The following is a 27,383-nucleotide window of genomic DNA, read 5'->3' as shown; positions in this document are numbered from 1 at the left end:
GGTTTTTGTTGGGGTATTTGTCCTGTTTGGCCTTCCCTGTGTTTTTGTCCCGGTTTTCACATTAGTCTGGTGTTGTAGATTCTGTCTTGTGTTTCCATGCTTGTGTATGTTCTGTTTCCTGTTTTATTTTTTAGTAAGCTTACTTTCTGGTCTTGTCTTGTCTAGCTTCGCTTTGTTTGTCTGATTGTTCAGCCCCACCCTAATGTGTTTCACCTGATGTCTCACCTGTTCCTCATTACCTCATTACCTCTTGTATTTAACCCCAGTGTTTCCTCTGCCTCTTGTTGGATCATTCCAGTTTGTTCAGTCGTGTGTCCTGTCTCTACGTTGCTGAGTTCCCGGTATTGTTCCTGTTTCCCTGGATGTTTTCCCGTGAGTTTTTCCCCCGTCTTTTACCCCCGGACCTCTGTGGACTTCTTGCTTGTGTTTTTGGACTTTGCTACTTTGTTTTGGATCCCTGTGTTTGTTTGTGGACCTTCTGCTATTAAAGCATTGTGTACCTGCTCCCGCCTGCCTCCGTCTCTCTGCGTTTGGGTCCTCACCGCACACCCCCCACAACAGATGATATGATATGTGATGATTATATCGGGAGGCGTCTGGTGGTTCCCCCCCCCATCTAAAAGCACATCTCCTCTCTGGCTCCTCTGAAAGACATGCCATCGCTACAGTAATGATGTATGAGGAGACATGTGTTTTTTATATGTGCAGCTGTAAAACAGCTGGATCCAGCACACCCACTTGATTGGGAAGGAGCTGTTGTTTACTGCTGTCTGTCGACGTTTAAGGAATGGACTCAAACCGTATCGGAGCAGTGTCAGCACAGTACTAGTGTAAAGTATAAAAAAATAAACACTTTGTCAAATCTGTATTTATGGACAAGATAACATAGACAGTGAACAGATACTCAAAAAACTTGGCATAAGGGTCCATCTTTCAAAACCCATCTTTGTTTCTGAGCAACCGAGGGAGAGGCCTCCTCAGCTGACATTTTACAGCATGCCCCACGGTGTAACTGCATCCACAGCAGTGGAAGATTGAATGAGTCACCAACAAAACAGAACATGGTCATTGTTGCCCGTGCCAGTGAAGAGGGCTTAACCTCTTCAAAAAAACAAACAAAAAAAAACGATTATAATGGTGCTCAGTTCTCTACATTTAGGACGGAAAACAGGAAGCAGCTTCTCCCTCCTTCTCTGCCAAAGCCCCAGGGTGTGGGTGTGGGTGTGAATGTGTGTGTGTGTGTGTGTGTGTGTCTGACAGCAGACATGTGAAGAGCGCCGCATGGAAGTGTGTGTTTGCTTGGTAGGATATCCTTATCCTCACCCATTCATTTCAGAAGAGATGCCCTCTGATCTTTTCTTCTTGACGGTATCATGCGAGCAGACTTCCTCGTGTGTTTCCATATAGACGGTTGTTGAACTCAATAGTCCACAAAAACCAAAGGACCCATTGTCTCACTGAGCATGATTATCCACAACATGTGGATGGTAATGATTAGTGGGACAGTCGATAGCAAGAATTTGGTTCTGACATTATTAGCTTCTAATACTAATTGTGACAACAACTTTACTTTCTCTTCCAGCTGATGTCTTGGCTTGTCAAATTTTTTTAAATTTGCAATGCATTCTCATGAACCCATTCATACGATATAGTACGAAAATGTAAGCACACCAATTTGTATGATGTACTACAAAATCAGTCAACCGCCAGCTGGTTAGAGATACAGAGGCAGTTGGTAGTTAAGTTTAGCCAACTATAGGTGGCTGTGAGCCAGGTACAGCCGTCTTCAGGGGCCATTGCAGTTGAGTTTAGCCAAGAGAGTGAGCGCCATGCGGCGATGATGGACACCAAAGCGACTACTTTAGGGGAAAGATTGTGGTTTAGGTTAAAAACACTCCCAAAGAATCAAAACACGTTTCCTGGGTGAAAGTCTTTTCAAACTCCGCCCCCATTTTGAAAGTAGTCATAGACCGATTTTATCAGTCAGACGACATATCACGCCGATATTTGTGTTTTGACGCATAGGCCGATACGCTGCTACTGCGTTCGCCGATAGTTTTCTCCCGGCATTATTTACAGACAGGCGTCCACAGCCAGCTGTGTGTTGCTGGAGACGCTACAGAGACCCTCCACCACTAGCATCATGGCATGGTGGAATGGTCTTAAATTACAAATCAAGCACTTTATTTTTCAATGGCTACTATTCAGGCTTATTGTTTTATTAAATTATTTAACTGTGTTCACCAAGGACATTTTGTAATGACCTGATTATATCTGTCTTATAAGATGTCATCAGGACAGCAAGCTGTGTTGTAGATGTAGATGAAAGCCTTTTACCCTTGCACAGTTAACCATAGGCAGTGCACCCATCCATATGATGCTCATTGCAGACAAAATTTGGGTGATATGAATGTAAGAGGATTGCAGAAGTGACACTGATCTGTGTTTTTGTTCATTAATTTTACAGAAATGGCAGAGCAGATTCCGAAAACAAATCCAGTGTGGCGGGGTTTACATTTTTATGATGTAAATTAAGGGGGCAAAGCTGTATCGGCTCGAAATATTGGCTCAAGAAAATCAGCCCGTAACGGTCATAGGCTAAGGCTGATGAAAAGAAATTGGTATTGGCATCAGCATTGACACTAAAAAATCCATATTGGTCGATCCCTACTTGAAAGTGCTGTGTTTTGTGACCCACCCATCCACCCCGACCTCATCCCTACACGGTCCAGAGCATTCTTATATTGCAGCTGTCACTTTGGTGCATACAGCGAAAAATACGTGGAATTACAGTGCGTTACTTTTCGTTGCTACATGCACGAATGGTTTATGAGAACAGCCTGTTATTTTACAGAATTCCATGCAGATCAGTGTATCTAACTATGTATTTCAACTCTGATCAGTGACTTCTTCTGGATTTCCTGTTTCTGTTACAACTCTTTCAATTCACTTTCTGATTGTAACTTTCTATTTTCTCTCCTCACTTCCAATCGCTTCCTTTCTAACTTTCCTGAGATGTTAACCTCTCTGCACCTGCCTGGCTAACTTGATCCTTCTCCCTGGTCCTTTTGTCCCTTTTCTTGTTTGATACCTGACCTGTGTCTCCCTGTTTGTCCGTGGACCTCCACGCCTCGTCTCTCTTCCCCATGTCTCTTGCCCTTTGCTCCTCGTCCCTCATTGCTTGCCATAGCACACTGGTTGGACTCTTCATATCTAAGGAACATAGAGAGCCCAGTCGAACCAGACTACAGTAAGTCCTCAAGCACTTCTTTCTTTGTTTTTAAACCGCCGTTTCTCCCCTCTTTTGTCTTTGGCACATTCTCCCGTCACCTGCTCCACTCAGTTATGCACTCTCATTTCCAAACACACACTCAGATAACATTCCAAAGGACTCAGCTTGGGCATGCAGTGTTTGAGTCCAGCAAGTCTGTTTTTCCAAGTGTCTTGCAGGCGTCTCACAGTGTTTTCTGATGCCAGTGGAAAATGATGAAGTTGTTCCATTGAGTAATAGAGTTCATCGCACATGAGTGACAACACTTGTTTCTATCTTTGTGAAGATGTGTTGGGATGACATCGCTGTTCATCTCTGCGGACAGCCAACGCTTGCAAAAATGTGTTCCACGGTTTAATATGAAAAATGCTTGTTTGTAATTTCATGCAGATGGCTCGTCCCAATCATACGAACCAGCTGTTTCACAGAAAATCCCTACAGTATGAAAACGTGCTTTGTTATACACAATGGTGGTTTTTGATGCTTACATCGCAAGCCGTGGGAGAGCACAACGGGTCAAGCTTAACAGTGAAGCCAGAAGTTATTCCCAAGAGCTCCCCAGAGGGCAATGAGTGGACTTGGAGACAGTGTTGTTTGGCTGGACACCAGCAAAAGAGTTAAGTAGCAGGGGTCCTGCATACAAGAGTTAAGCTTAGCAAAAGGGCAGCTGGCATATTAATATATCACACAAAGGGAGAGAGGAACATTAAGAAATAAATGGAGATGAAAATGAGAATAAGGAAAATCCCATGGAAGATAAAACATGAATAAAGATTTTAGATGGGATAGCCCATGTGGTATTGGCCTTGTTCTTATAGATTCTCTCTATAGGGCATGGGTGGTTTTGGGCCGATGCCCTGGGTGCAGCCTCGGGGTTCAAAGGTCAAGCCCAATGCGGCTGGGCTTTAAAGGACAGGCTGGGCTCACTGCTCAATCAAGTCTTTGTCTTCTGCATAGGCCTCTATGTGTTCAGAGGGGGCCCATTGCACAAAGCCGCCACAGTTCTGCTCAGCAGCTTTAATACTGTAGCTAAATAAGTTTGTGAATTAAGAGTGAGGAATGCTAGTTTTCCGCTCCTTTTTTTCATGTCATGTCTGCACTCCGACCGTTCCATCACTCTTGATGGGAGCGGTGCCTGAAGAGGGGATCTCTCCCCCTCCCCCCCCACACCTCTCTTAATGCACCAGAGAATGGGTCTCAGAGTAAAAGAGCCGCTCGTTAGCAGCCGGGCACAACCCCGCACTCTAATCAAAGGATCTCAGGCGGCGGCGCTCCCACACTTGCCCATCTGTAACGAGAGAGTTGGGGCTACAATCTGCTGTTGACCTGGCAGCGAATACCCGCTCAAGTGATTAGATTATATGCGGGTCAAATGAGGCGCTTTGATGACTAACTTTGATGTTGCCTGTCTTACTGGGTCCACATTAGAGCCTATCATTTATTCCTACATGTCTGACAGGCACAGTAAAGTAACTGTAAAGCAAGCACCAAGGCACCCTGCCAGGCTGTTCTAAAATCTGCAGTTCTGTCATGACATGTTCACCTCACTGTGTGTTTTCACAGGCAGTGCTCAGTTTACTTTGTCATAAATGTGGCTTTCCCTCACCAGGAATGGGATGTCTTGTAGTGCAAATGTTGTAAGAGAATTCAGCGGCGTTTAGGGAGGACAGCTGTTTCCAAGCCAAATCTCAGGCAGGGTTAGGGTTAGGTTAGACAACACACAGCTGAGACACAACATCTTTACATTTTAATTAAATAGCTACTAGTAAGTAAGGCTGTGCAATTAATTGTCATCGTGATTTTGGTCATTATTTGGAATTGTTTTAGAGGGGAATTCAAAAAGGGAAGAGTATTAAGCAAAATGTCACAATTCATGATGTTTTCACTGTTTTTTATGTTCAACAAAGGCAATATCTTTCCAAAAGTCAATGAGTAATCGTGTTTATAGATTGTTGTAACTTCAGTGTTGACCAAAATAATGTTACCAGTAAGCAAAACAGATGTCTACTGTCCGTGTCCACATGTTATTATCCAAGGAGAATGGAAAGGGCATACGCGATGCAAATGTCCTCATTATTTGAGCATGTGGAAGAAGAGGTTCAGGAGATGCCTGCTTAGAACATGAGACTTTGCATTTGGCATGGCAAGTAGCATTTGAGTGCAAGAAAAAGCACAAATATTGACTTCCTCCCTAAACACTCCCTGCCAGTCTAAATTCAGAGGCTGGCAGGCCCGTTCTAACAAAGTGTTGGCAGCAGTGTGAGAACGGGCACCCTGCGGTCCTGGGCTATTTTAAGTTGCCTGCGACATTGGAATTATAATTATACAGCTGACATTTTTGTTGCTAATAAGTTACTCATTTAGCTCATCTGGAGTGGAAGAATTGATTACATGAATTTAGTCTTTTTTTCTTTTCTTTTGGGATGTGAAAATCCTGTTTAAAAGTCATCACAGCTTTGGTGGCAGTTGCTCCAATGAGCATCTGATAAGGTCCGATAAGCATGAAGATAAGTGTTAGGAAAACTAGTGATGTGTGAATCTTCAGTTTATTTATTTTGTTGGGTGTTAATGTATAAATCTGTCAGCCTACCAACACATTTAATTAAAAATGAGCATGGCGACACATCCGGTACATGCATAAAAACTCTTTTTGTATGGGCTGTCCACATATGTGGCAGATGGGTGAAGTTTTTTTATGCTGGGCAATATGAGAAGAAGAACTCACTACATTCCTTCAGAGTGATTAGATGGCAGGGTCAGGCACATCTTAGTTATTGGGTTCAGCGCCTAACTCAAGGACACTTTGGAAGACACAATGTACTCTTTTACTGTGAGAACAACTGGCTGCTGGTAACATTTTGACAGTGAAAGGTTGAACAAAGGGAACTAATTGCAGCTCCTGTGTGATTCATGTCTGAGTGAATAACGTTCAACCAGTTGACCTATGTTCCATGCTAGACCAGCTCCATGTAACGCAGCCTCTCTGCACACCGTTGATAAAATCCCAGCTTTAGCCCCCTCCGTTGCTCTCCTGCCTGCTTGCCTGATGTGTTTTACTTGGTACATGCGGAGGGAAAGTTGAGGCCCCTCTCCACAGTCGTTCGCAGAGGATTGTCTTCTACTGCCTTTGCAGCTGCTGACACAGTAGTGATGACTCGAACTCCCGCTTACCTTCCAACTTTTTGATGTCATTAGCGTTCAAACTGATGCAAAATAGTGGCCCTGTTAGTTTGACGATATCCATATACTGGCTGTTTGTGTGTGTGTGTGTGTGTGTGTGTGTGTGTGTGTGTGAGAACTTTTGCATTGATTAGGTTTCAGACAGTGTCTATTTAGTTCAGTATTTGCAACAAAGTGGCTTTATCAGACTCTGTCTGCCACTGTTTGCGATTACGTTGGGTATGCGATCTATGTCCATGAACCCAATAGTTACTGAATATTCAGGGTTATATTTGGGTAATTTGGTGGCAGAGTATGCCTCTTCGTAGTAGGACAGGGCAATATACAAATATATTTATATCATGATATGACACTAGATAATATCTTAGGTTTTGGATATCATATTATCGTGATATGGTAAGTGTTGTCTTTTACTGGTTTTCAATGGCGCTTAGAGTAAAGTGATGTTTAGCTGTTGGATCATTTGCCTTTAAAGCTTTTGAGCGTAACTTTTTTTATATTAATGAACGTCCATTGCATTCAAGCCATTGCAAATGAGTTGCTACAAAGCGATCTGAGACTATCAGTGGTGACTTTCCCAGGCAGAAGCTCGAGTGAGGATAATGACCTTTCTGACAGGCATGATCTAGAAAAAACGATTCATGCTTTTATTTGTTCAAGATTGGATTACTGTAATGCTCTTTATGTTGGTCTGTATCAAACCTCCGTCTCACATCTTCAACTTCTTTAACCAATACATGTAGACGTGCACATATCACTCCCGTTCTCTACACCCTACACTGGCTCCCTGTGCATTTTAGAATTGATTTGAACATTTTATGGTTTGATTTTCAAGGCCTTAAACGGTCCGTCTCCTTAGTATTTGCCTGAGATGTTAACCCTGGGTGAGCACAACCGGTCTTTGCGGTCTTAACTGGTTTTAGAAGTCCCAAGGTCCAGGTATAAACAGTGGGGGGGTCAGGCTTTTGCAGTTGTGGCCCCGAGACTGTGGAGCAAGTTCCGCCCTGATATTCACACTATTACAGATGTAGCTACTTTTGATCCAAACCCCGAAACCAACTTGTTTAGAATGGCTTTAATATGTAGTAGTGATGTGAAATGTTCCTTTTCATGCTCCTGTTTCTATGTAACCTTTTCGGATTAAACTGTTGTCTAAGTTTCATTCCTTTTATTCTATGATATCATGTTTTATAATGCACTTTGGACACCTGCTGGTTGTTGTAAAGTGCTAAATAAATAAATGTTGAGTGATTGAAGAGTGTTTTTTAAATCCTCTGTGTCGCACCAAATATAAACCCTACAATAGCGACATTAAGTAATTTGGTCAAAAATATTGTGATATTTATATTTCTCCACATCCCCCAGCTGTACTTGTCAGGGCCTATGTGTGGTGCAACGCTGCAGTTGACGGTTAAAGCACAGACCAAACCACAACTGAGATCTTGAAATAGAGTCCATCATTTGTACTTGGCTCTCATTAAAGGCACAGTCACACTTTGGGGTTTTGACTTTCTGCAACATTAAACCAAAGCATTTTTTCAGGGAAATATTTCCCAAACAGTATCCCATATCACATTGTATTTAATAAACTGAACCACTTCATCTTGGATGTGGCTTATAGTATTTTAAGTCTGCAACAGATGGACATTAATGCTGAGCCTGTGGTTGGTGCATGCTATTGTGTGGTTTAGCTGACAGATTTTCCTTCTTTATCTGTTTCTAGTTTATTACAGAGCTCTCGTCAACTTCACCAACTCCCTGGTCTACGGCCCCGAGCTCGAGGACATCTTCTCTACAGCTTTTATCGAGATCTCTGAAGCAGTGGTGGACACGGTGCGTCCTATTCTTACAAAGGATAAAGTCATCTGAATAGCAGTCATGTACAGTACGATAAAGCTACCTTATAAGGTCCAGGCGTGTTACTTATGACTTTGCTGATTCAAGTATGCGTGACCTTGTGTCTGACACAATGTCCAGGCTTGTATATTTTAACTTAACTGAGTCTGGATTTCCCCCCGCAGCTGGAGTCAGAATACAACAGGATTCAAGGTGTCCAGACAGTCAGCGTGGTCCTCATTAAGTAAGAACACCAGTCCTTTATATCATGCCTTGTGACATCGAAAGTAGATACCCTGCAGCTGTGGGCTGCTGCTGCTGCCTCTGCTGCCTGGGTGACTTACTCTGGCCAGGTGATATATATTTCCTTTTTCAAAACTGCACAAGGCCAACAGTGTAGGCCTGCAGTCAGTAACTTGTCAGCAGTGAGTAATTCCTCCTAAGGACGTCCAAAGTGAAACCATAGCTCAAAAGAGCTTTCCTCTTTAACCAATTTCAGTGCTCCCGCAGGGTCTAAAAAGAATCATGATGGTCTTAAATTTTAATATTCTAAAAAAAAATCCCTTAAAAGTATTTAATTTTGTTAACAAAGTATTACACTTTTTTCTTGTCCTTAAAAAATGCCATAACTTCATGAATAAATATTTTGTGTGGGTAACGTAATTTACCTCAAGTTGTATTTTTAGCTAGAAATATATACATTTCACATATATGGCCGCAAGGTGGCATTTCATTTACTCCTAGGATGTAAATTTAGCTTTGAAAACCGCTGGGGTACCCTGCGCGTGCGGTGCACGCTTCAGACTCCGTAGCCTCACGAAGCCTTTTCTTGCTCTTTGCAGGAAGATGATAAGAGAGGATGGTGTGGACGTATTTGTGGAGTTGGATGTAGGTTCCGACTACAACAACAATGAAGAACAGATCCGCAGCGTGCTGTACAACGTGGTGAAGGAGGGAGCCATTGCTTCCTACGTCACCTCAGTCCAGGGCTTTCAGTTCAGACGGCTTGGGGAAGGTAAGACCTCAACAAGAAGGAACGCCGTTTAACACAGACGTTAAGTGAATCTGTTACACTAAAGTTTGCTGTATGTTTACAGCAAATTAAGGTCCGCCAGAGCAGTAGGCCGTGTCCTTAACATTTCCCTCTGGTTTCTAGTTCAAGCTCTGCCTCCAGTGGAGCCTATAGCCGTGCCAGGTTTGTACTGGGCCATGCCCTCTGCATGGTGACTGAGCCGACTGTTCTTTAGAAGCTTTAGGATGACTGTAGTGCCTTTTTAGAAAGATACAGTCGAGCATATCCCTCCTTTATGACATTGGAATTTTATAATGACCATGTAAAAGCAATGGTTGATGGGTTTGACGAATGTTTTGCATGGAATCACCAACGTAAAGTTGACTTCTGAGTGTCCCTGAAGTCTGGTAGTGCACAGTGAATAAGAAGGACCTTTGCATGGCATGAGTTTGATTAGAAATGCTGCTGTTCACTGCTCATCTAAATCCGCATTTTCATTCATGCAAATTCCACCAACTCAGTATAAAGGCATGGCAACTGATAGAGGAGGTCACTTTATCTTTGGTGTCTTGACTCAGAAGTCTTATCTTATCCGACCACCTGTCTATCCATCTGTCTGTGTGTCTGTCAGTCTTGCCTTGTCTAGTCTCATGTGTCTAGCTTAGTCTGTCTAGTTTAGTTTGCGTGTCTGTCTAGTTTGTCTATCTATGCTGTTTGTCTAGTGTTCCCAGCCCATAAGTTTGTTTTTTTGCAAGCTGATGTGACAGTTTTTGACAAGAGGCTGGAGCTGAGGAGGACAACACCGTCAAGCCAATGTTGTTTATGGTTTCATGGCACTGTGCTAAGCTAAACCCTAAAGAGGGAAACTGGACGATTTTCAACTCATCCATTCATCCTCCATCCATCCACCCATCCATTCATCCATGTATAATATCCTTGAGTATCTGGAAGCACACCCCTAGCAATTGTGTTTACACCATGCCCTAAGTCCAGAGTGCTGTTGGTTTTCACCTCACTTTGTTTTATTTGTGCTGTGATGTGACATTAGTGTAGTGTATTGGCTTTATTGTATCACTGTCTTGCATGTATTTGATTGTTCAACACTTGCCCCCCCCTCCCCTTTCTCAGTAACCCCTGGCATCAGACCCTGCATGACAGATGAGCACAGGTGTGGTGATGGGACATGTATCCTGTTGGAATACCTGTGTGACAACAGACCAGACTGCAAAGACATGAGTGATGAGACCAATTGTGGTGAGTGGCTTCAGCGTGGTTGGCCTGCAGGTTATAACCAGCGGGTATAGCTATGGCATGGAACACTGGCCGGACTAGAGACACACTCACTTACACTAACAGCTTTAACCTCTTTGCACATCTGCTAAGTTTAACCAGAGATTTGTTTCAGACACAAAACCGCCGCCCCCTCCAGTCTCCACCACTCCTACCACCACAACCTCCACCACCACCCCCATCAAGAAGCCCCCGCGGCCCCCCAGCCCACCTGGACCCTGCAGAGCAGATCAAGCCACATGCCAGAGCGGAGAGTGCATCCCTCGAGACTACATCTGTGACGGAGAGAGGGACTGCTCGGACGGAAGCGACGAATTCAGATGTGGTGAGTAAAAGTATCTTACCAGAAAATGACTTTGGTAGATGTTTAAGTCACTCTTTAGAAAATGACTAGAAGAAAAGTCTTAAAGTATCCAATATTTACTGTACTTATGTATCAAAAGTAATTTTCTGATTTTAAATGTACTTAATTATTAGAAGTAAAAGTAAAGAAAAAAAACGTCCTTATATTTAAACACAATATTCAGGTTTTTCACATACTTCTTAAACAAATTCAAAGTCCGACATCAACAAAGAGAAAAACAGTAACACAATTGTTATTTTGTTAGAGGAAGAATCTTTCACTTCTACGTACAAAAAACCTTTCTAGCAAATATTGAAGACGCTCAGAGGAAATGTATCGGAGTAAAGGTTTACATTTTATTTAGGAAATGTTGTGGAGTAAAAGTTAGATTTCGAGAAATATAAATAACGTAAGTACAGTGACTAAGTATTTATACTTTTTTACTTTACAACGCTGGGTAAGTACCACAGCCATGTGTACGTGCACACAGCATGCGCTCTAATTATCCTCAATCTTTGCACAGGTACTCCATCTCCCTGTGAACCCAATGAGTTCAAGTGTAAAAATGGCCGCTGTGCCCTTAAGCTCTGGCGCTGTGATGGAGACAACGACTGTGAGGATAACTCAGATGAAACAGACTGCCGTAAGTCTCCATTTAGTTTGTGAGTCATTAAAGGTCTGCCTTGAAGGAATAGGTCACTGTTTTAGGTATAATCGCCCTATTGCTGAGGGATCCTCTCATCTGCTACTGTGAACAAGTGATTGTACCATTTTGTCATACCTACAGCCACCAAGGGTCCTGACGACAGGTGTGCTCCTGAGCAGTTTGAATGCCTGAACGATCTCACCTGCATCCCAGCTAGTTACCAGTGCGACGACGAGTTAGACTGCCCCGACCGCTCGGATGAGTACGGCTGCAGTAAGTCTCACCTGAACTGCTCTGCTCGAAATGTTTCTTTCTCCCTCATGCACATTTCACTCTTCTTTCTTCCTTTTCTCTCTCTCTCTCTCTTTCTCTCTCTCGCTTTTGTCCCAATTTGATTCGTTCATGATACATGGGTGCTGATTCGATTTGTATTGTCATTTCCATCTACTGCGATTCAATAGAATTGAGTATTGCAATTTTCTTTTCCTTCTGTAACAAAAACAAAGTTTGAACAATACACTTCTAGAGACGATATATCATGAGACGTCTCTAAAAAGTAATTGTTTTCTCAGAAGAATGCACATCACATATCAGTTGGTCAGTCTGAAACTTTTTTCATTTGTAAAGAAGAACATAAAATGAATGCTCTGGATTTTTGGCTTTCACTCTGTTTTGCTGGAAATGGATATGATGTAGTCATCGTCATTGGTACTGTATGAACAGAAAATATTTAGGGGAGTCATTGATAAAAACAACAAATAAAAAAATATTGATTCTAGGGAAAAGAATCCCGATACATATGCAGTTTTTGATTCCCCATCCCTACTCTCTATGCTTCTTTGACTCTCCTCTAAGGTCACCCTCTGAGCTCCTTTGTACGCTATAGCTAATTTGCTATGAACCCAGCTCTTTTCACACGTGTTGACTGAGACACAGAGCTTTTTTGTGAACCATCCATTCCTGAGAACTGAAAGGGAATTATCCCACCATAGCAGAGAAATATGTTTCCCATGACTCTTCAGACATTTATGAGCTTCACTGCTTCAGCAAATTCCAGTCACATGCCAGCCTTTTGTTTGTACATGTGCATTTATAATGGGGTTAAAGCAGTTCTCATCTTCTTGACCTCTTTCCAGCCCCTCCCTCTGTGACAAGTCCGCCGGAAGAGTCCATTCAAGCAGCGCGGGGGTCAACAGTGACGTTCAACTGTCAGGCTGTGGGAGTGCCAACACCTATCATCACCTGGAGACTCAACTGGGGACACATTCCTCTCAGTGGCAGGTATGTTTGATTAGATATTCTCCTTCTGTACTGTAATTACATTAAAACTATAATAACTCATTTTTACATTATTGCAGTCCGGTTAATAATAGTTTAAGGAAAATGCTGTCCACATGATTTTAAACATGTTTGGAACCGCTATGCTGTAAAGGTTAAAAATTGATTTGTGTTGATGCTACTTTCAGAAAAGCATGTTGGGCCAAGCTGTCTCAAACAAAACATGTGCATGAGCCAATCTTGCCTAATTGATCTGAAGCAGACCATGACAATTACAAAATGCCTATGAAAGAATTTGTCATGGCAGTTTGACGATCAAACAGCCCCGTTAGATAAGTGTTTATGTGCTGAGTCATGATTTTATTTCAACCTGTGATTCTAATTACTGAAATATTATTGGTGCACTCCAAAAGTTGCTCTATCTGAATGTTCATTCAGGGCGTAGTCTGCTGTGTGTGTGTGTGTGGTTAGGCAATTACAGTTGAATGTTATGGATGTTTGTCTAACAATATTTCTGCAGACTGTTACAGCGAGAGGCAGAGACCAGAGGGTTCCTATTATGGTCTGCGCCCTAGTTGATGTAAACTCTCGACTGACTTTATTACTGTAAAAGCGATCATTTCTGTGTTAAGATAAGATTAGTTAAGATTCTCTAATTGTCATTGCATTCACATACAATGAGATTCAGGTGTATTACCTGAGACTGTGCTCAAAAATATACCAGTCAAACATCTCACATGCAACTCAGAAACACAAACAGTAAAAAGGTTTGTTGATTTGCACCCTACCCATGTAGTAAAAATGTTCCCAGGATCTCCATGACCAGCGAGAATGGCCGCGGCACTCTGATAATCCGCGATGTGAAGGAGGCGGATCAGGGGGCGTACACCTGTGAGGCCATCAATGCTAAAGGCCTGGTGTTTGGGATCCCTGACGGAGTCCTTACTCTGACATCCAGTCCAAATCCAGGTACTTACACCACATTTTGCTGTGGGTTCACCATCAGAAACACCACAGTTTTTCCAATAACTTAATTCTAGTTACAATAAGAATATAAATTGACTTGTTTCTGGGGGTTTTTCTTCACTGTAGGCAACTGTCCTGACGGTCACTTCAGCGTGGAGGGCCGCTGTGTGTCCTGCTTCTGTGCCGGACTCTCCAAGAACTGCAAAGGAACCGGCCGCTACCGCAACCAGATCAGCCTGCGTTTCACTGACGAGGAAGACTTCAAAGGCACTGAGACTGTTCATGCTTTTAAAACAGACAGAATGCTAACAGAGCAAATCCACTGTCCACTGAATCAGAGATGTGGACTTCAGACTTGGTGACTTGAACTCGAGCCGACTCAAGTCAACATTTTGATGAATTGTGACTTAAAAAATAAATGACTTGAGATTCGACTTGTAAGTTAATGACACAAAACTTGACCTGACTTGAGGAATGGTGACTCGGATGACTTACATGTATTCATAACTATCAACTATCTAATGTGCTACACAACGGCATCAGTGCAAGCTGCATATCATGATTGGACGACTCAAAAATCTCCCCGGTATTTGATGTCATGATTGGATGACTGGCTGTCAGTCAAACTCCTTGCTATGGCGACACATAACATCAAAGACTCCTGATGAGGCCTCTTTTGTTGGACCAGAACACCACAATGGCTGTGTCTAGGCCACAAGATCCTTTTTGATGATAAAAAAGTGACTTGTCTTGGGATTTGTATTATCTAAGGACTCGATTTGACTTGACATTACCCTTGACTTGCTCCCAGAAAAAATAACTCAAGACTTGCTTGAGACTTGTTGACTAACTTGAGCAAAGACGACTTGGTCACAACACTGACGCTGTAACATTAAGAGCTTGAAACTAGCTGAGTGAATCTGTTATTCTTACTTACAGGAGTGAATGTCAGCTACCCGTCCAGGCCAGGGACTCCTCCTCTCTCCTCCACTCAGCTCCTCATTGACCCAGAGATGGAAGAGTTCCAGCTCGTCGACCTGTCGCGCCGTTTCCTCAACCTTGACTCCTTCTGGACGCTGCCTCGCCAGTTCCTGGGTAACAAGGTAATGAGTAGAGATTGACCGATATGGGTTTTCTCTGGTCGACATCAGAGTCAGCCGATGGCCGATAAATGCTGCTTATTTATTTTGGCTGATATTTGGCTGATATGTCCTTGTTTTAAAACCTCTATTTGAAAGATAAAATGTAACACTAATAATTAAGATACACAAAATTTCTCAACAAAAACATTTATTGAACACGTCACCAATCTGCACTTTTATACCTAGATTAAAAAGATATAATCTAAAAAACATATATGTATAAATTATGTATACAGTAGTATTGCTGCACACAGTATCAACCAGGAAAAAACTTGAAAAATCGTATTGAATCTTCACTTCTGCCCCGGATTAAAAAAAGGAAATAAATGAATTGGTCGACTAGTAAAGAGTAAAATAATTTACAGATTGCTGCACAGTATTTTGTTTTTTAAAAGTAATTTGTTGTATTTAAGCAGAAGACTGAAAGCAGCAGAAATGCAAGACTGAGAGCATGTTAATATCATTATTTATCGCTATATGCAAACAACATTTTCGCATATTTTTTCTCGTATCCTACAACCCTATACAGACTTTCTTTCACTAATTATCACACTTCATCATAAAAAGGTTTGAATGTATTTTCAGATTGACTCCTATGGAGGATCCCTGAAGTTCAAGGTGCGGTACACATCGGCCCGCGGCCTGTCTGAGCCGGTGGAGAAGCCCGATGTGATGCTGGTTGGAAATGGACGCAGGCTGGTGTACCGCAGAGGCAACCCCACCCCTGCCCGAGTGGTCAACCAGAAGGAGATCAAATTCACTGAAGTAAGTTGTTGGTTTAAGAAAGTGCAAATTCTGCACAATCCTGTGGTAAATGAGCAATGAGGACTTGCAGTTCTTTACAAAGGAAACAAACAATACAAATACACAGTGGACACCAAATTTCACAGTAACAAAATATAATTTTGACCAACTTGGGGTATAATGTAAAAATGAAAAGCTGAACATTCCCTATAAGAAATACAAGTACATTCACACATCAGTAACCCCTCCTGTTATTGCTTCAGAATAAATGGCAGCACTCTAATGGCCGCCCTGTGAGCCGGGAAGACCTGATGATGACGCTGGCCAACCTGGACAGCATCAGCATCCGCACCATCTACGACAACCACATGGTCAGCGTGGGACTCGGCGACATTGTCATGGAAACAACCGCTGTGGAGTTCAGCACTCTGGGTCATGCTAAGGACGTGGAAGAGTGCAGGTAAGAAAGAAAACCCTCGAGCATGAAACTGTGGCGTTAGGTGAGTTGGGGGATCCTTACACGCCATCTCAAAGCAACCTGTTGGGACCAGTGTATCCAGTGTGTGCAGATTTAGAGTGAAAAAGTGCTGCACAATAATACAGTACCATTCATAAATACAATGTAATGTTTTATAAATACAGTAATGTGTTTTTAGTGTTTTAATTTGACAGTTTGACCTGCTTGATGATCCTTATTTTTATTATTCCCAGGTGTCCTCCTGGATATTCAGGCCTGTCCTGTGAGATGTGTTCCCCTGGTTTTGAACGTGTCCCTGGTGGCTCCTATCTTGGCACCTGCGCTGGTTGTAACTGTTATGGACATGCCAGCGCCTGTGATCCAATCAGCGGACACTGTCTGGTAATAGCTAACTCTCGTGAATTGGAGTTTGCTAATAGTCACTTCCTTACTAGAAAACATTGCAGAGTTTAGCTTGTTGATCAAAACAGATGTTTGTCTGCTTCAAGGAAATCCTCTTATTCACTTTCTTCAAGAGTTAGTTGAAAAATCAATAGCACTCTTGATTGTGTATGCTAAATATGAAGCCGGAGCCAGCAGGTGATTAGCTTAGCTTAGAATAAGGACAAGTAGAAACTCTCAAGAAATAAAAAAGACATCAGCCGACTAATTTAAAACTATACTATCATGAGATTTTTTTAAAGGCTAGCTGTTTCCCCCTGTTTCCAGTCCTTATGCTAAGCTAAGCTAATGAACTCCTTGCTCTAGTTTCACTGTTCCTGGGCTGTGGAGTAAGGTCAGGCTACACCACACATACATTCTGGGAAAGGAGGGAAAACATTCTGGGTTCTTTGCATTTATTTAAACCAATCACAATCGTCTTTGGCGGCGCTAAGCTCCTGAGGCTGCAACGGTTGCTATGCGAAATAGTCTCGGGAAGGAACTTGTTTTGGTGGAACATTTGCATTTTTTTTTTTGAGTGGCAGTATTGCAAGAGCATGACCAGTGTGCTCTCCCTGCCACAGAGCTGCCAGCACAACACAGAGGGCCCTCAGTGTGATAAGTGTCGCCCTGGCTACTTTGGTGACCCGAGCAGAGGTCGCACCGATGACTGCAAGCCTTGCCCCTGCCCGTACTATGAGACATCCCGCCGGTAAGGTCACAGACCCAACACAGACCCCACACACACACACACACACATTCACACCCACAGACTACACAAGGCATCAGTGGGAATATAATGTTTCCCCCTGCAGTTTCTTTATTCTAAAATCTCACCCCTTCAAATATTTGAGTGGTGATTTATTCATTTAACATGCCACCCATTAACACACTGTTGTAAATGTTAATCTATGGGATCTTTTACTGGGCTTTGTAGCTTTTCTGACACCTGCTTCCTGGACGTCGACCAACAGCCCACATGTGACGCCTGCAGGCCCGGCTACACAGGACGACGCTGCGAAAAGTGAGGAAACTGATAGCATTACCTTTGTTATTAAGTTACAGTTTAAATTGTTTGGATGGGATTTTCAAGACATGATATCACTCTTTAATGTCTGGTGGTAATGACAAATATCATATGTACACTTTACCAGAAGATTATGATGACTATTAATAATTAACCCTTCCCTAGCATAGGGTTTTGACAAATGAAGATTGATGGTAACAAGCAGAAGGGGCTTTAACAAATCGGGCAATCGCTTATGTTTTTGATTTATTTCAGGTGTGCTCCTGGGTACCAGGGTAACCCTCTTCTGCCTAATGGAAAATGTGCTCCCATCCGTGAGTACATGTTCAACACATTGCACCAAACATTTTTGAAATCCTCATTTCAAGGCATGAAATGGACAGAAGCTGTGGCCAGCAATGTGACCACACATAGGTCTTTTTAATGATTACCATGCCCCCCCCCGGTGTTACAGTAGACAGTAGAATGTGGTCATGGCAAAGGTATGCAGAATGGCTGGAACACTCCCAGGTGCACTTTCCACTCCATACAGTATGTCATCGTCTTTCCATTGCTCTCTCCCTGCAGAAAGCTCCAAGTGTGATAACAGAGGAACAATCAGCTCCAGCAGCAGTCCATGCAGCTGCAAGGTATGCATGCAGTATGGCATAATTTTAAGATAAAGGCCTTCATTGTCGCTCTCGCTCTTCTCTATCAGGATTATATTACAGGGTACCCAAAGAGTCTTAAAATTATTATAAAAATACAAATTATAATATTCTAAACTTAGAGCCTTTAAAAGTATTGAGTTTAGTTTACAAATTATTAAGGTTTGCTTACAAAGGTCATAAATCTTTTCTTGTCTTTTCGTAGGATTAAGTAAATATTTTGTTTGCATGACTTTGTTTTTTGTATTTTTAGTTTTTTATAGCATAAGATCTCTAAATGCGACACGTATTTATCCATTTGTTATTATACTCCAAACACACTTCACAACAGTGATTATCTAATTCAGGTAATGTTACTCGATAATTTTTTTTTTTTTCTCGGGCTTTAAGTCTGCACTGATTTTCCATTATATGGCCGTGAAGTGGACTTTACATTTCCTTCATGGTGGTATTAAAAAGTCTTACATTTAACCTTGAGAAGCCTGGGGGGTATCCTGTATTATTATCATTAATCCTGAAATCTGTTGTATATTAGAGGCTGACGTGTCACGCTGTTTTGTTTTATCCTTCGGCATCTTTTATGAAAGAAAAAAGCTTGACAGGCAGATGGATTACATATGTGTGTGCGTGTGTTTGTGTGTGTGTGTGTTTCAGAACAACGTGGCAGGCACTGTGTGTGACGAGTGTAAGTCCGGGTTCTTCCACCTATCGGAGACCAACCCTGAGGGCTGTCTACGTTGTTTCTGCATGGGCGTCACCAAACAGTGTGCCAGCTCCACTTGGAATAGAGATCAGGTAGGTTGCCATGCTACGTGTGGCGAACTGACGGGTGAATATCTTTGGTATCAAGGTTTGACTCAGTCTTTGTGCAGTTGTAATGTTTCAGCAAATCCTTTCAGATGTTAAAAGGTGCAAATCCGGGTGCAAACAGTGACTGAGCGCAAATAAATCTCAGTTCTCATCTCATTTCGACAACTTCTTTGTGTCCCTTTTAGGTGCGAGGAGGTGTAAACGGGCAGCTCTTCTCCCTCTCCAACAGTGCCAACACTAAAACTATCTCTGAAGGCATCTCCCAGAGGGGTTCCTCTGAAGTTGTCTATCGCTTGTTCTCCAGTGTCCCCAAAGACGTTTACTACTGGGTCCTGCCTGAGAGCTTCAGAGGAGATAAGGTGAGAGGAAAACAACAAGTTTATTTCATGTACAGTATATAGCACTTTAATAGCAAAGACGTTTGTACCAAAAGGCTTCACAAAGACAAAAACACGTGTATACAAGCACAAAATACACACACACACACACATATATACAGTATGTATACAAGATAAAGGTAACCCCAACCGGTCGCCAGACACCGCCTACCAAGAGCCTGGGTCTGAGGTTTCTGCCTAAAAAGAAGTTTTTCCTTGCCACTGTCGCACTGTGGCTCGCTCTGGAGGGAACTACTAGAACTGTTGGGTCCTTGTAAATTATGGAGTGTGGTCTAGACCTGCTCTATCTGTAAAGTGTCTCGAGATTACTCTTGTTATGAATTGATACTATGAATAAAATTGAATTGAATTTAAATTGAATTATATATGTATATATAAGAAAAGGAAAACAAACCCAATTAAAAGCCAGCGAATAAAAGTGTGTCTCAGGGCGATTTAAAATAAATAAAATATCCACAGACTCAGCCTGGCTGCATTTCTCTGTCCTTTCTGTCCCACTCAGTCATGCCTTAACATGTAACCACACAGTGGGCCTCCTTTGAACCTTTGGCTTGAATTCACAGTCAGGCCAAACATGGGTGTCTTGTGACTCCCCCCACAGTCTCATTAGGAGTGAAATACCTTTCCGCCATTCCGTTATGTTAAGATGATCTTCTTTTTTTCGCCATGTTGCTGCCAGGTGACGGCCTATGGCGGGGAGCTTCGCTACACCGTGCGCTTCGAACCGTTCCAGCGCTCACTGGTGATCGACGGTCTGCCAGATGTGGTTCTCCAGGGCAATGGCATCTTCCTGGAGCACTACTCTAAGACCAAGCCCCTCCCACGTGCACCACACACTGTCACTGTGGTCTTCAGGGAGGTGGGTTTAATTGTTGAACACTTTTGAAAACAGGCTAAAAACCCTGCGTTTTACTCAAGTCCATGGATACCTTTGTTGTTGTTCTATGTTTTGCCTCGGTTTGTGTGTGCATGTGTGTGTGTTCTGTATGTTTTAAAGTTCTGGATCTGGTTCTCTGCACAGTAAGTTGTGTCGCTTTTGTACAAAACATTGTGTTACATTGATTTGTATGAACTGTTCTAGAGAAAGAAAGATTGATTGATTGATTGATTGATTGAATGATTGTTAGAATTGTTTAGCTAAATCTGAATTCTCACTCAATGTTAGTAGATTAACTTTCCTCTTTTCTCCATTCTTCATCCCACTGGTTGACAGTCTGGGTGGCGCCGCGCTGATGGGGAGCCATGTACTCGTGAGCACCTGCTGATGGCCCTGGCGGACGTTACCGTCTTCATGATCAGGGCCACCTACGCAGACAACATGGTAGAGACCAGGTAGGGGGATGGCTGATTCACATACCTCCAAAATGAATCCGAGCGCATTGCACCCAGTGAAACAAAGTTTATTGTTAATTATGTGTTTTTTGTGTTAAATAGTATCTCAGACATTAAGATGGATGTGGCTGTTCCTCACTCAACTGGTAATGAACGTGCCCTGGAGGTGGAAGAGTGCGCCTGTCCTCAGGGATACAGAGGACCTTCCTGCCAGGTACACATGCAGATTTCACAGAAGCGTTTCAGTTGAATTTAACAAAAAGGATTTTTTTTTTGAGCTTTCATCCGCATCTTGCATCTCCGCCTCATGGAGGTGGCTTATTCATCGTATCACAATTAGTCCGGCATTGCCAGACACTGAGGAGTACGGTCTAGCTACACCACACATACATTCTAGGGGGAAAACACGCCTTGTTTATGCGCTTCTCTAAAGCATACACAAAGTTAACTGGTCACACAATACAGGGCCCAGGAGGTGAAGTGGCATCTTTCAAGATAGCAATCCACACGTACCGTACTTTGGTCCACATAGGGACTTGAACCTGCGGCCCTCCGGTCCCCAACCCTTTGTACTGAGCTCCACCAACCCCCAAGTTGAGAATTTGAACTGTTGTTTCCAAGTTAGAGAATGAACTTTGAAGATTAGTTAGTTTAATTTAGTTTGAAAAAAGGAATGAAAGAAACACAGATATGCCTAAGCTTGTTAATAATAGCAGAGTAAACCCTTTGATTTGATGATAATTGCAGTCTGTCTCCTTGCTGTAGAGGAACAAAGAAGGGTTTCTCTTTGTCATCACTTGTCTCTCACCTGAGGTGTTTTTTCCATGTTGGTTGCAGGAGTGTGATGAAGGGTACACTCGGACCAGCTCGGGCCTTTACCTGGGCACTTGCGAGAGGTGCGACTGCAACGGTCACGCCAGCGTCTGTGACGCAGAGACCGGCAGGTGTCTGGTAGGTTTCATGCTCCTCTTTTTCTCCTCTTTCAACTCTTCTACCAGCATCAGAAGCTTTGATCTGTGCAGTGGAATGCACTAATGGTTTCTTGGCAAATCCCAACATGTGGAAACACACCATCACTCGGAATGTACTGAATATTGAACTGTTCTATGGATCTCACCCTTTCTTTATTTCTTTGTGTCCCGACCAAAAGCAATGTCTCCATAACACCGCCGGGCCAAGGTGTGAGCTCTGTCAGACTGGTTTCTATGGAAACCCGGTAACCGGTGGTGCTCAGGCCTGCCAGCCCTGCCCCTGTCCTGGAACCACTTCCAGCAACCAGTGAGTTCATGTCTTAAGGTCGTTTGATTTTGTGTCAAAATGGTTCTGATTGTTGATTTTGGCGATGTAAAAAGTGTGCAATAGAGACGGAGCGCATCGCGTCATACTGAAAGCCCCGCCCACCGGAGGGGAAAACAACTCTTTATTGACTTTAATTGCAGAAAGGTGCCTCATCGTCAATTCTCTCTGCTAGCAAGCAACAGAAAAATGCCTAAAAGCTGCTGGGTGATGCAACAGTGTAAGGAACCCATATCTTAAGTTTTTATAAGCTGCCCAACCGAGAAAACTGAGCTTTTATGAAGACAAAAGTGGATACATACCTGATGAATCAGTAGGGTGAATGGGAAGACGTTAAGCTAATGTTATGCCCAGCGTTACACGTGCAGCAAACATTTTGTTACCAATAGGCTACCATAACATTAACTTAGTGCCATGATCCCACAGTCTCTCTTTTCTCTCTGCTGATTCCTCACGTCGGGATCCACATTTGTCTTCATAAAAGCTCTGTTTTTCTGGTTGGCAGCTTGTAAAAAACTTAAGTTATGGGTTCTTTACATTGTTAGCAATGTATATCACCACACAGCAGCTTTCAGGCATTTTTCTGTTGTTTGCTAGCAGACAGAACAGACGAGGAGGCACCTTCACACAATAAAAGTTAATGGAGAGCAGTGAGCTGTTTTCCCCCTGGGGGCGGGACTTAAATGCACTATGCAGGGGCTGGAACCATTCAGGTGTGCCACAATAAACAGAGCTCACACTGTGTATGATTACTGCCAAAAAGAGCATCCTCATGGTATGCACGGCCCTCTGTTTCTGTTTCTGCACAGATTCTCTCCGACCTGTTATCTGGAGTCTGACGGTCAGCCGACCTGTAACAACTGTCCCCCTGGATACGCTGGCCGACGCTGTGAAAGGTACTCCCCCTCCTTCTCCTTCTGTCTTTATATTTTTCCTCTCACTCTTCCTCTCAGCCTTCTGCACAGTGTTTTGGGTTACTGGGTGGGCCGGCAGCAATTTTAGCAGGGGCTGGCAGTGGTACCCAGTGGTTTCATTCAAGAAAAGGGACGTAAGCATGTCTGTGGTTCGCATCTCTCTTGTTTCTTCCAGGCAGTTGTGATTGAGTGGTGTCAGTCTGGGGATGGGGGACACAAATCGGTGCCACCCATTCTGAAGTTTTGCACTGTGTGCTGTTTTTCTAGAATTGGTATTGTTTGGGGGATTTATTGATGCTAAATGTAAGGTAATTTCTGCTGTGATAGAATGATATATCTTTGCTATAGCGTAAGGGGCCTTTGTTTGTCCTGAGTATGTCATCACTCAAAGATTATTGTTTGTGGAAAAGAAACTAGGCAAAAACTATATGAAAGAGCTTTATGTCCTTAGGAAACCTTTATTTAATTTGGCTTTAGACCTTACTCTTGCTTTCTTCTGTCTACCTCCCAAAGCCTTCTTAAAGGTTGCTATCTGCTTCAGCTTTGCTGCTAGCAAAATTTTAAGGTGTTGGCTCACGTGATTTGTGTCTGTGCAAAGACCGAATATATTTTATGTGTTTCTACGACATAAATGTAGATGTGGCATTTATGAGGACTCCTGTCTGGGTAAATCAATCTTTGCCACTCCGAGGCCAAAGATGACGAGGTGACTTGGGTGTAAGACGCACTTTACAAATCATTTGTAGTTTGAAAGTCTCTTTCTGCATCATACCTGATTCTGCTGTTTTGACATTAAGAGAAGAGAAGCCGTCTGCAGACAGTTGTGGGGACCCCTTACTGGTGAAGCACTTGGAGGGCCTCCTACCTGTGGGATGTGGAGCCGAAGCAGTATTCAATTTCAGCTGGGAGAAAGAGATAGATTCATATAGCAGTGGAGATGATGATGAAGAACAATGGCCTTCCACCATAGGAATAACTGTCATCCCTACTAGTACTTTGTCTGCTGCAGCTCACCATAGCACTACTCATTCCACCACAACAACTGGGGTGGCCATTGTCTCAGTCAACCCCAACAGATCAGCACCTAGGCTCCCGCCCCGCTTCACACCCAGCTCAGAGAGCAGGCACTCTAGCTTCCAGCATCTGCTCAGGATTCACCTGAACACCTTTAACCAGCGCCTGAGCATGCTGGAAAGCAACACGCTCGACATGAAGGAGAGCATTCACAGTGTGGAGGACCAGCAGAGTCATCTCAGCTCCCTGCTGACAGAGCTCGTGGCTATACAGTCAGCTGGAGAGAAGAACAAGAAGGTCAGCGAGCTGGAGAAGAGCTACACCGATATGGACGCCCGTCTGACAAGACTGGAGGGCAGGTTGGAGATCCTGATCGACGGATTCACTGCCCTGGCTCAGGAGATGAATAGAATGAAACGTGCTAGACACGTCTCCCGTTCGCCCCAGGAAAAGACAGTTCAGCCTTCACTTGCTACGGTCCTCGCACTCCCGTCATACTCAACACCTCAGCCTCCAGTCAGAGTCATACCCACAAAAATGTCATTGGCCCCTAAAGCCACAGTGCCCAAAAGTATACCTACCCCAGGTCTCCCCGCTATCACTAAACCAGTAAAGAACACAGTCACAAGGACATCCAAAAGTCAAATGTCAACATTGTCAAAGATTAAGTTAAGGACTACGCTGAGTAAACCTTCCTTAAAATCTGCATCTAAAACAATGAGGCCTATAACAAACAGGCCTGGAGGTAGGAGGTCCGCTGTGACAGCTAAACATGTTTCACAGCCAAGCCAAACAAAGCCAAAGCAAGTTCAAAAAGCAATTACTAAATTTCAACTGGAGCCACCAACTTACAAAACAAAAACTGACCAGGCCAATAAAAATGAGTTATTACATGTTCAAAACAATGGACGGACCAATATGCAAGATGCCCCAGTTCCAAAGAAGTTTCAGGAAGGTGCCAAGTCTTTGGAAGCCAATTCAAAAAAATCGTCCCACAACCCTAACCAAAATAAGAAAAAGATGGCGAGCAACTCAAATCAGTTGGTCACTCATAATACAAAGAAGAATTCTGCGAAAAAAACTGTCTCAATCACAAAACCTATGAAGGCTACTACAGCAAAAAAGTCCAACACAACAGTGAAAAGGACGACTCCTGCTAAAACCAGGGCTACTACTGCAAAAAAGTCCAACACAACAGTGAAAAGGACAACTCCTGCTAAAACAAAGGCTAACACTGCAAGGAAGGGTTCTACCACAACGGTAAAAAGGAAATCAGCTCCCCCTAAAACAAAGGCTAACACTGCCAAGAAAGTAACTAAAAAGACCCAGCAGAAGAAAAATAAGACAAACACTCATTCTAGTCTTTTGGACCTACTGCAGCTCCTACAAGGACATCACAAGTCTGCAAAGCAGTCAAAGAATCACGACGGCTCTCTTCATGTTGTCTTAGGAAGGCTGGCCATTCCCATCAAAATTATTCCTGATGACTAGGGAATATTGTGTTGTTTAATTTTTTTTGCTTATATCCCTAGGCTCTGATCCTGATATTTATGTCTGTTAGTAATCAAGTCAATGGAACTTAATGAAGGCATTGATTTTACAGTTATTTTAGAGGGACTTTCCAGATATGGAATGCGATTCTGATGTAGTGTTATATTTTACAAATGGCTTTTAAAGAGCCCCTATTACACTCATTTTCAATATTTGTACTCTTGGTGTCTACTAGAATAGGTTTATGTGCTTTGATGTTGAAAAAAAATATTATGTTTCTCATACTGCCCATTGCAGCATCACCTCTGCCTGAAACACTCAGTCTGAAATCTTTGCCCGCCTTCCCGAAAAGCCCAGTCTGCTCTGATTGGTCAGCTGGACCACTCTGTTGTGATTGGTCAACCAAATTCAAACAAATCGCTTTGTGGGCTGTTCCCGCTCAGGCAGCTCTTACGGGAAGCACATATGAAAAACCAGGCTGGCTTTCTCAATCAGTGACGTAACTCAATTCAAATTTCAAACAGGAATGCGGGCGAGGCGTTTCAGGCAGTTGAAAAAGGGCTGTCTGTGGGAGAGAGAGCAACATTTATAGAGAAATGTGTTGTTTTTTTGTACCTGATACATCTATTACATACACAAAAACTATATAACTCACTTATATATGGGAAATATCCCCCAAAATAGCTTAACAGGGGCTCTTTAATGTGTATTTTATTACTATTAATACTATTGCACAAATTCCTCCTATGAAGAGTTAGCTTAGCATTAGTACCTCTTATGTGGGTACATTTTTCATTGTGTTATGGCCAGACTACCTCAGGTTTTATAAGTATCAACCCCAAACCTTTGTTAGATCGTGTTAAAAACCTCATGCCCATCATTCTTTTTTCCTGCATTCACATGGGTATGGTATTCATTTATTAATATTTCCAAATACAGTGCCGTGCGAAAGTATTCGGCCTCCTTGAACTTTTTGACCTTTTGCCACATTTCAGGCTTCAAACAAAGATATAAAACTGTAATTTTTTTGTGAAGAATCAACAACAAGTGGGACACAATCATGACGTGGAACGAAATTTATTGGATATTTCAAACTTTAACAAATAAAAAACTGAAAATTGGGCGTGCTAAATGATTCAGCCCCCTTAAGTTAATACTATGTAGCACCACCTTTTGCTGCGATTACAGCTATAAGTTGCTTGGGGTATGTCTCTCAGTTTTGCACATCAACAGACTGACATTTTTGCCCATTCCTCCTTGCGAAACCAAGGACAGTGAGGTTGGAGGGAGAGCGTTTGTGAACAGCAGTTTTCAGTTCTTTCCACAGATTTGATTGGATTCAGGTCTGGACTTTGACTTGGCCATTCTAACACCTGGGTATGTTTATTTGTGGACCAGTCCATTGTAGATTTTGCTTTATGATTTGGATCATTGTCTTGTTGGAAGACAAATCTCCGTCCCAGTCTCAGGTCTTTCGCAGACTCCAACAGGTTTTCTTCCAGAATGGTCCTGTATTTGGCTCCATCCCTCTTCCCATCAATTTTAACCATCTTCCCTGTCCCTGCTGAAGAAAAGCAGGCCCAAACCATGATGCCGCCACAACCATGTTTGACAATGGGGATGAGCTGTGTTGCTTATACGCCAAACATAACATTTTGCATTGTTGCCAAAAAGTTTGACCACCTTCTTCCACGTTTGGTGCGTCTCCCAGGTAGCTTGTGGCAAACTTTAAACACGACTTTTTCTTTTCTCTTTATCTTTAAGAAATGGCTTTCTTCTTGCCACTTTTCCATAAAGGAGTGATCATGGGCCTCTTGGCTGCATCTCTGATCAGTCTTCTCCTTGGAT

At 42.9% G+C, this 27,383-nt stretch overlaps 1 protein-coding gene across 13 annotated transcripts in view; it reads left to right on the top strand.

Annotated features, from left to right (window-relative positions):
- The window catches only part of hspg2 (heparan sulfate proteoglycan 2), a 121,496-nt gene that overhangs the window by 42,627 nt on the left and 51,486 nt on the right, over window positions 1-27,383 (top strand). For 10 of the 13 annotated variants that reach the window (XM_034875730.1, XM_034875729.1, XM_034875721.1 and 7 more), the window contains exons 4-31: window positions 3,191-3,250; window positions 8,175-8,284; window positions 8,473-8,531; window positions 9,130-9,302; window positions 9,444-9,482; window positions 10,428-10,553; window positions 10,705-10,914; window positions 11,456-11,575; window positions 11,720-11,851; window positions 12,715-12,859; window positions 13,668-13,825; window positions 13,949-14,089; window positions 14,762-14,925; window positions 15,550-15,729; window positions 15,972-16,168; window positions 16,420-16,567; window positions 17,191-17,318; window positions 17,544-17,630; window positions 17,889-17,947; window positions 18,201-18,262; window positions 18,935-19,075; window positions 19,276-19,449; window positions 20,168-20,347; window positions 20,702-20,820; window positions 20,923-21,034; window positions 21,658-21,771; window positions 21,971-22,098; window positions 22,926-23,012. In XM_034875730.1, the coding sequence (XP_034731621.1) occupies window positions 3,191-3,250; window positions 8,175-8,284; window positions 8,473-8,531; window positions 9,130-9,302; window positions 9,444-9,482; window positions 10,428-10,553; window positions 10,705-10,914; window positions 11,456-11,575; window positions 11,720-11,851; window positions 12,715-12,859; window positions 13,668-13,825; window positions 13,949-14,089; window positions 14,762-14,925; window positions 15,550-15,729; window positions 15,972-16,168; window positions 16,420-16,567; window positions 17,191-17,318; window positions 17,544-17,630; window positions 17,889-17,947; window positions 18,201-18,262; window positions 18,935-19,075; window positions 19,276-19,449; window positions 20,168-20,347; window positions 20,702-20,820; window positions 20,923-21,034; window positions 21,658-21,771; window positions 21,971-22,098; window positions 22,926-23,012 (3,553 nt within the window). The remainder of the gene's footprint in view (window positions 1-3,190; window positions 3,251-8,174; window positions 8,285-8,472; window positions 8,532-9,129; window positions 9,303-9,443; window positions 9,483-10,427; window positions 10,554-10,704; window positions 10,915-11,455; window positions 11,576-11,719; window positions 11,852-12,714; window positions 12,860-13,667; window positions 13,826-13,948; window positions 14,090-14,761; window positions 14,926-15,549; window positions 15,730-15,971; window positions 16,169-16,419; window positions 16,568-17,190; window positions 17,319-17,543; window positions 17,631-17,888; window positions 17,948-18,200; window positions 18,263-18,934; window positions 19,076-19,275; window positions 19,450-20,167; window positions 20,348-20,701; window positions 20,821-20,922; window positions 21,035-21,657; window positions 21,772-21,970; window positions 22,099-22,925; window positions 23,013-27,383) is intronic. The other 3 variants (XM_034875724.1, XM_034875720.1, XM_034875727.1) reach the window with 3 other exon arrangements.

Source organism: Etheostoma cragini, chromosome 7 (genome assembly GCF_013103735.1).
Source record: "Etheostoma cragini isolate CJK2018 chromosome 7, CSU_Ecrag_1.0, whole genome shotgun sequence".
NCBI lineage: Eukaryota > Metazoa > Chordata > Actinopteri > Perciformes > Percidae > Etheostoma > Etheostoma cragini.
The sequence above is the reverse complement of the archived record's forward strand: the minus strand, read 5'-3'. Positions and strand labels throughout refer to the sequence as shown.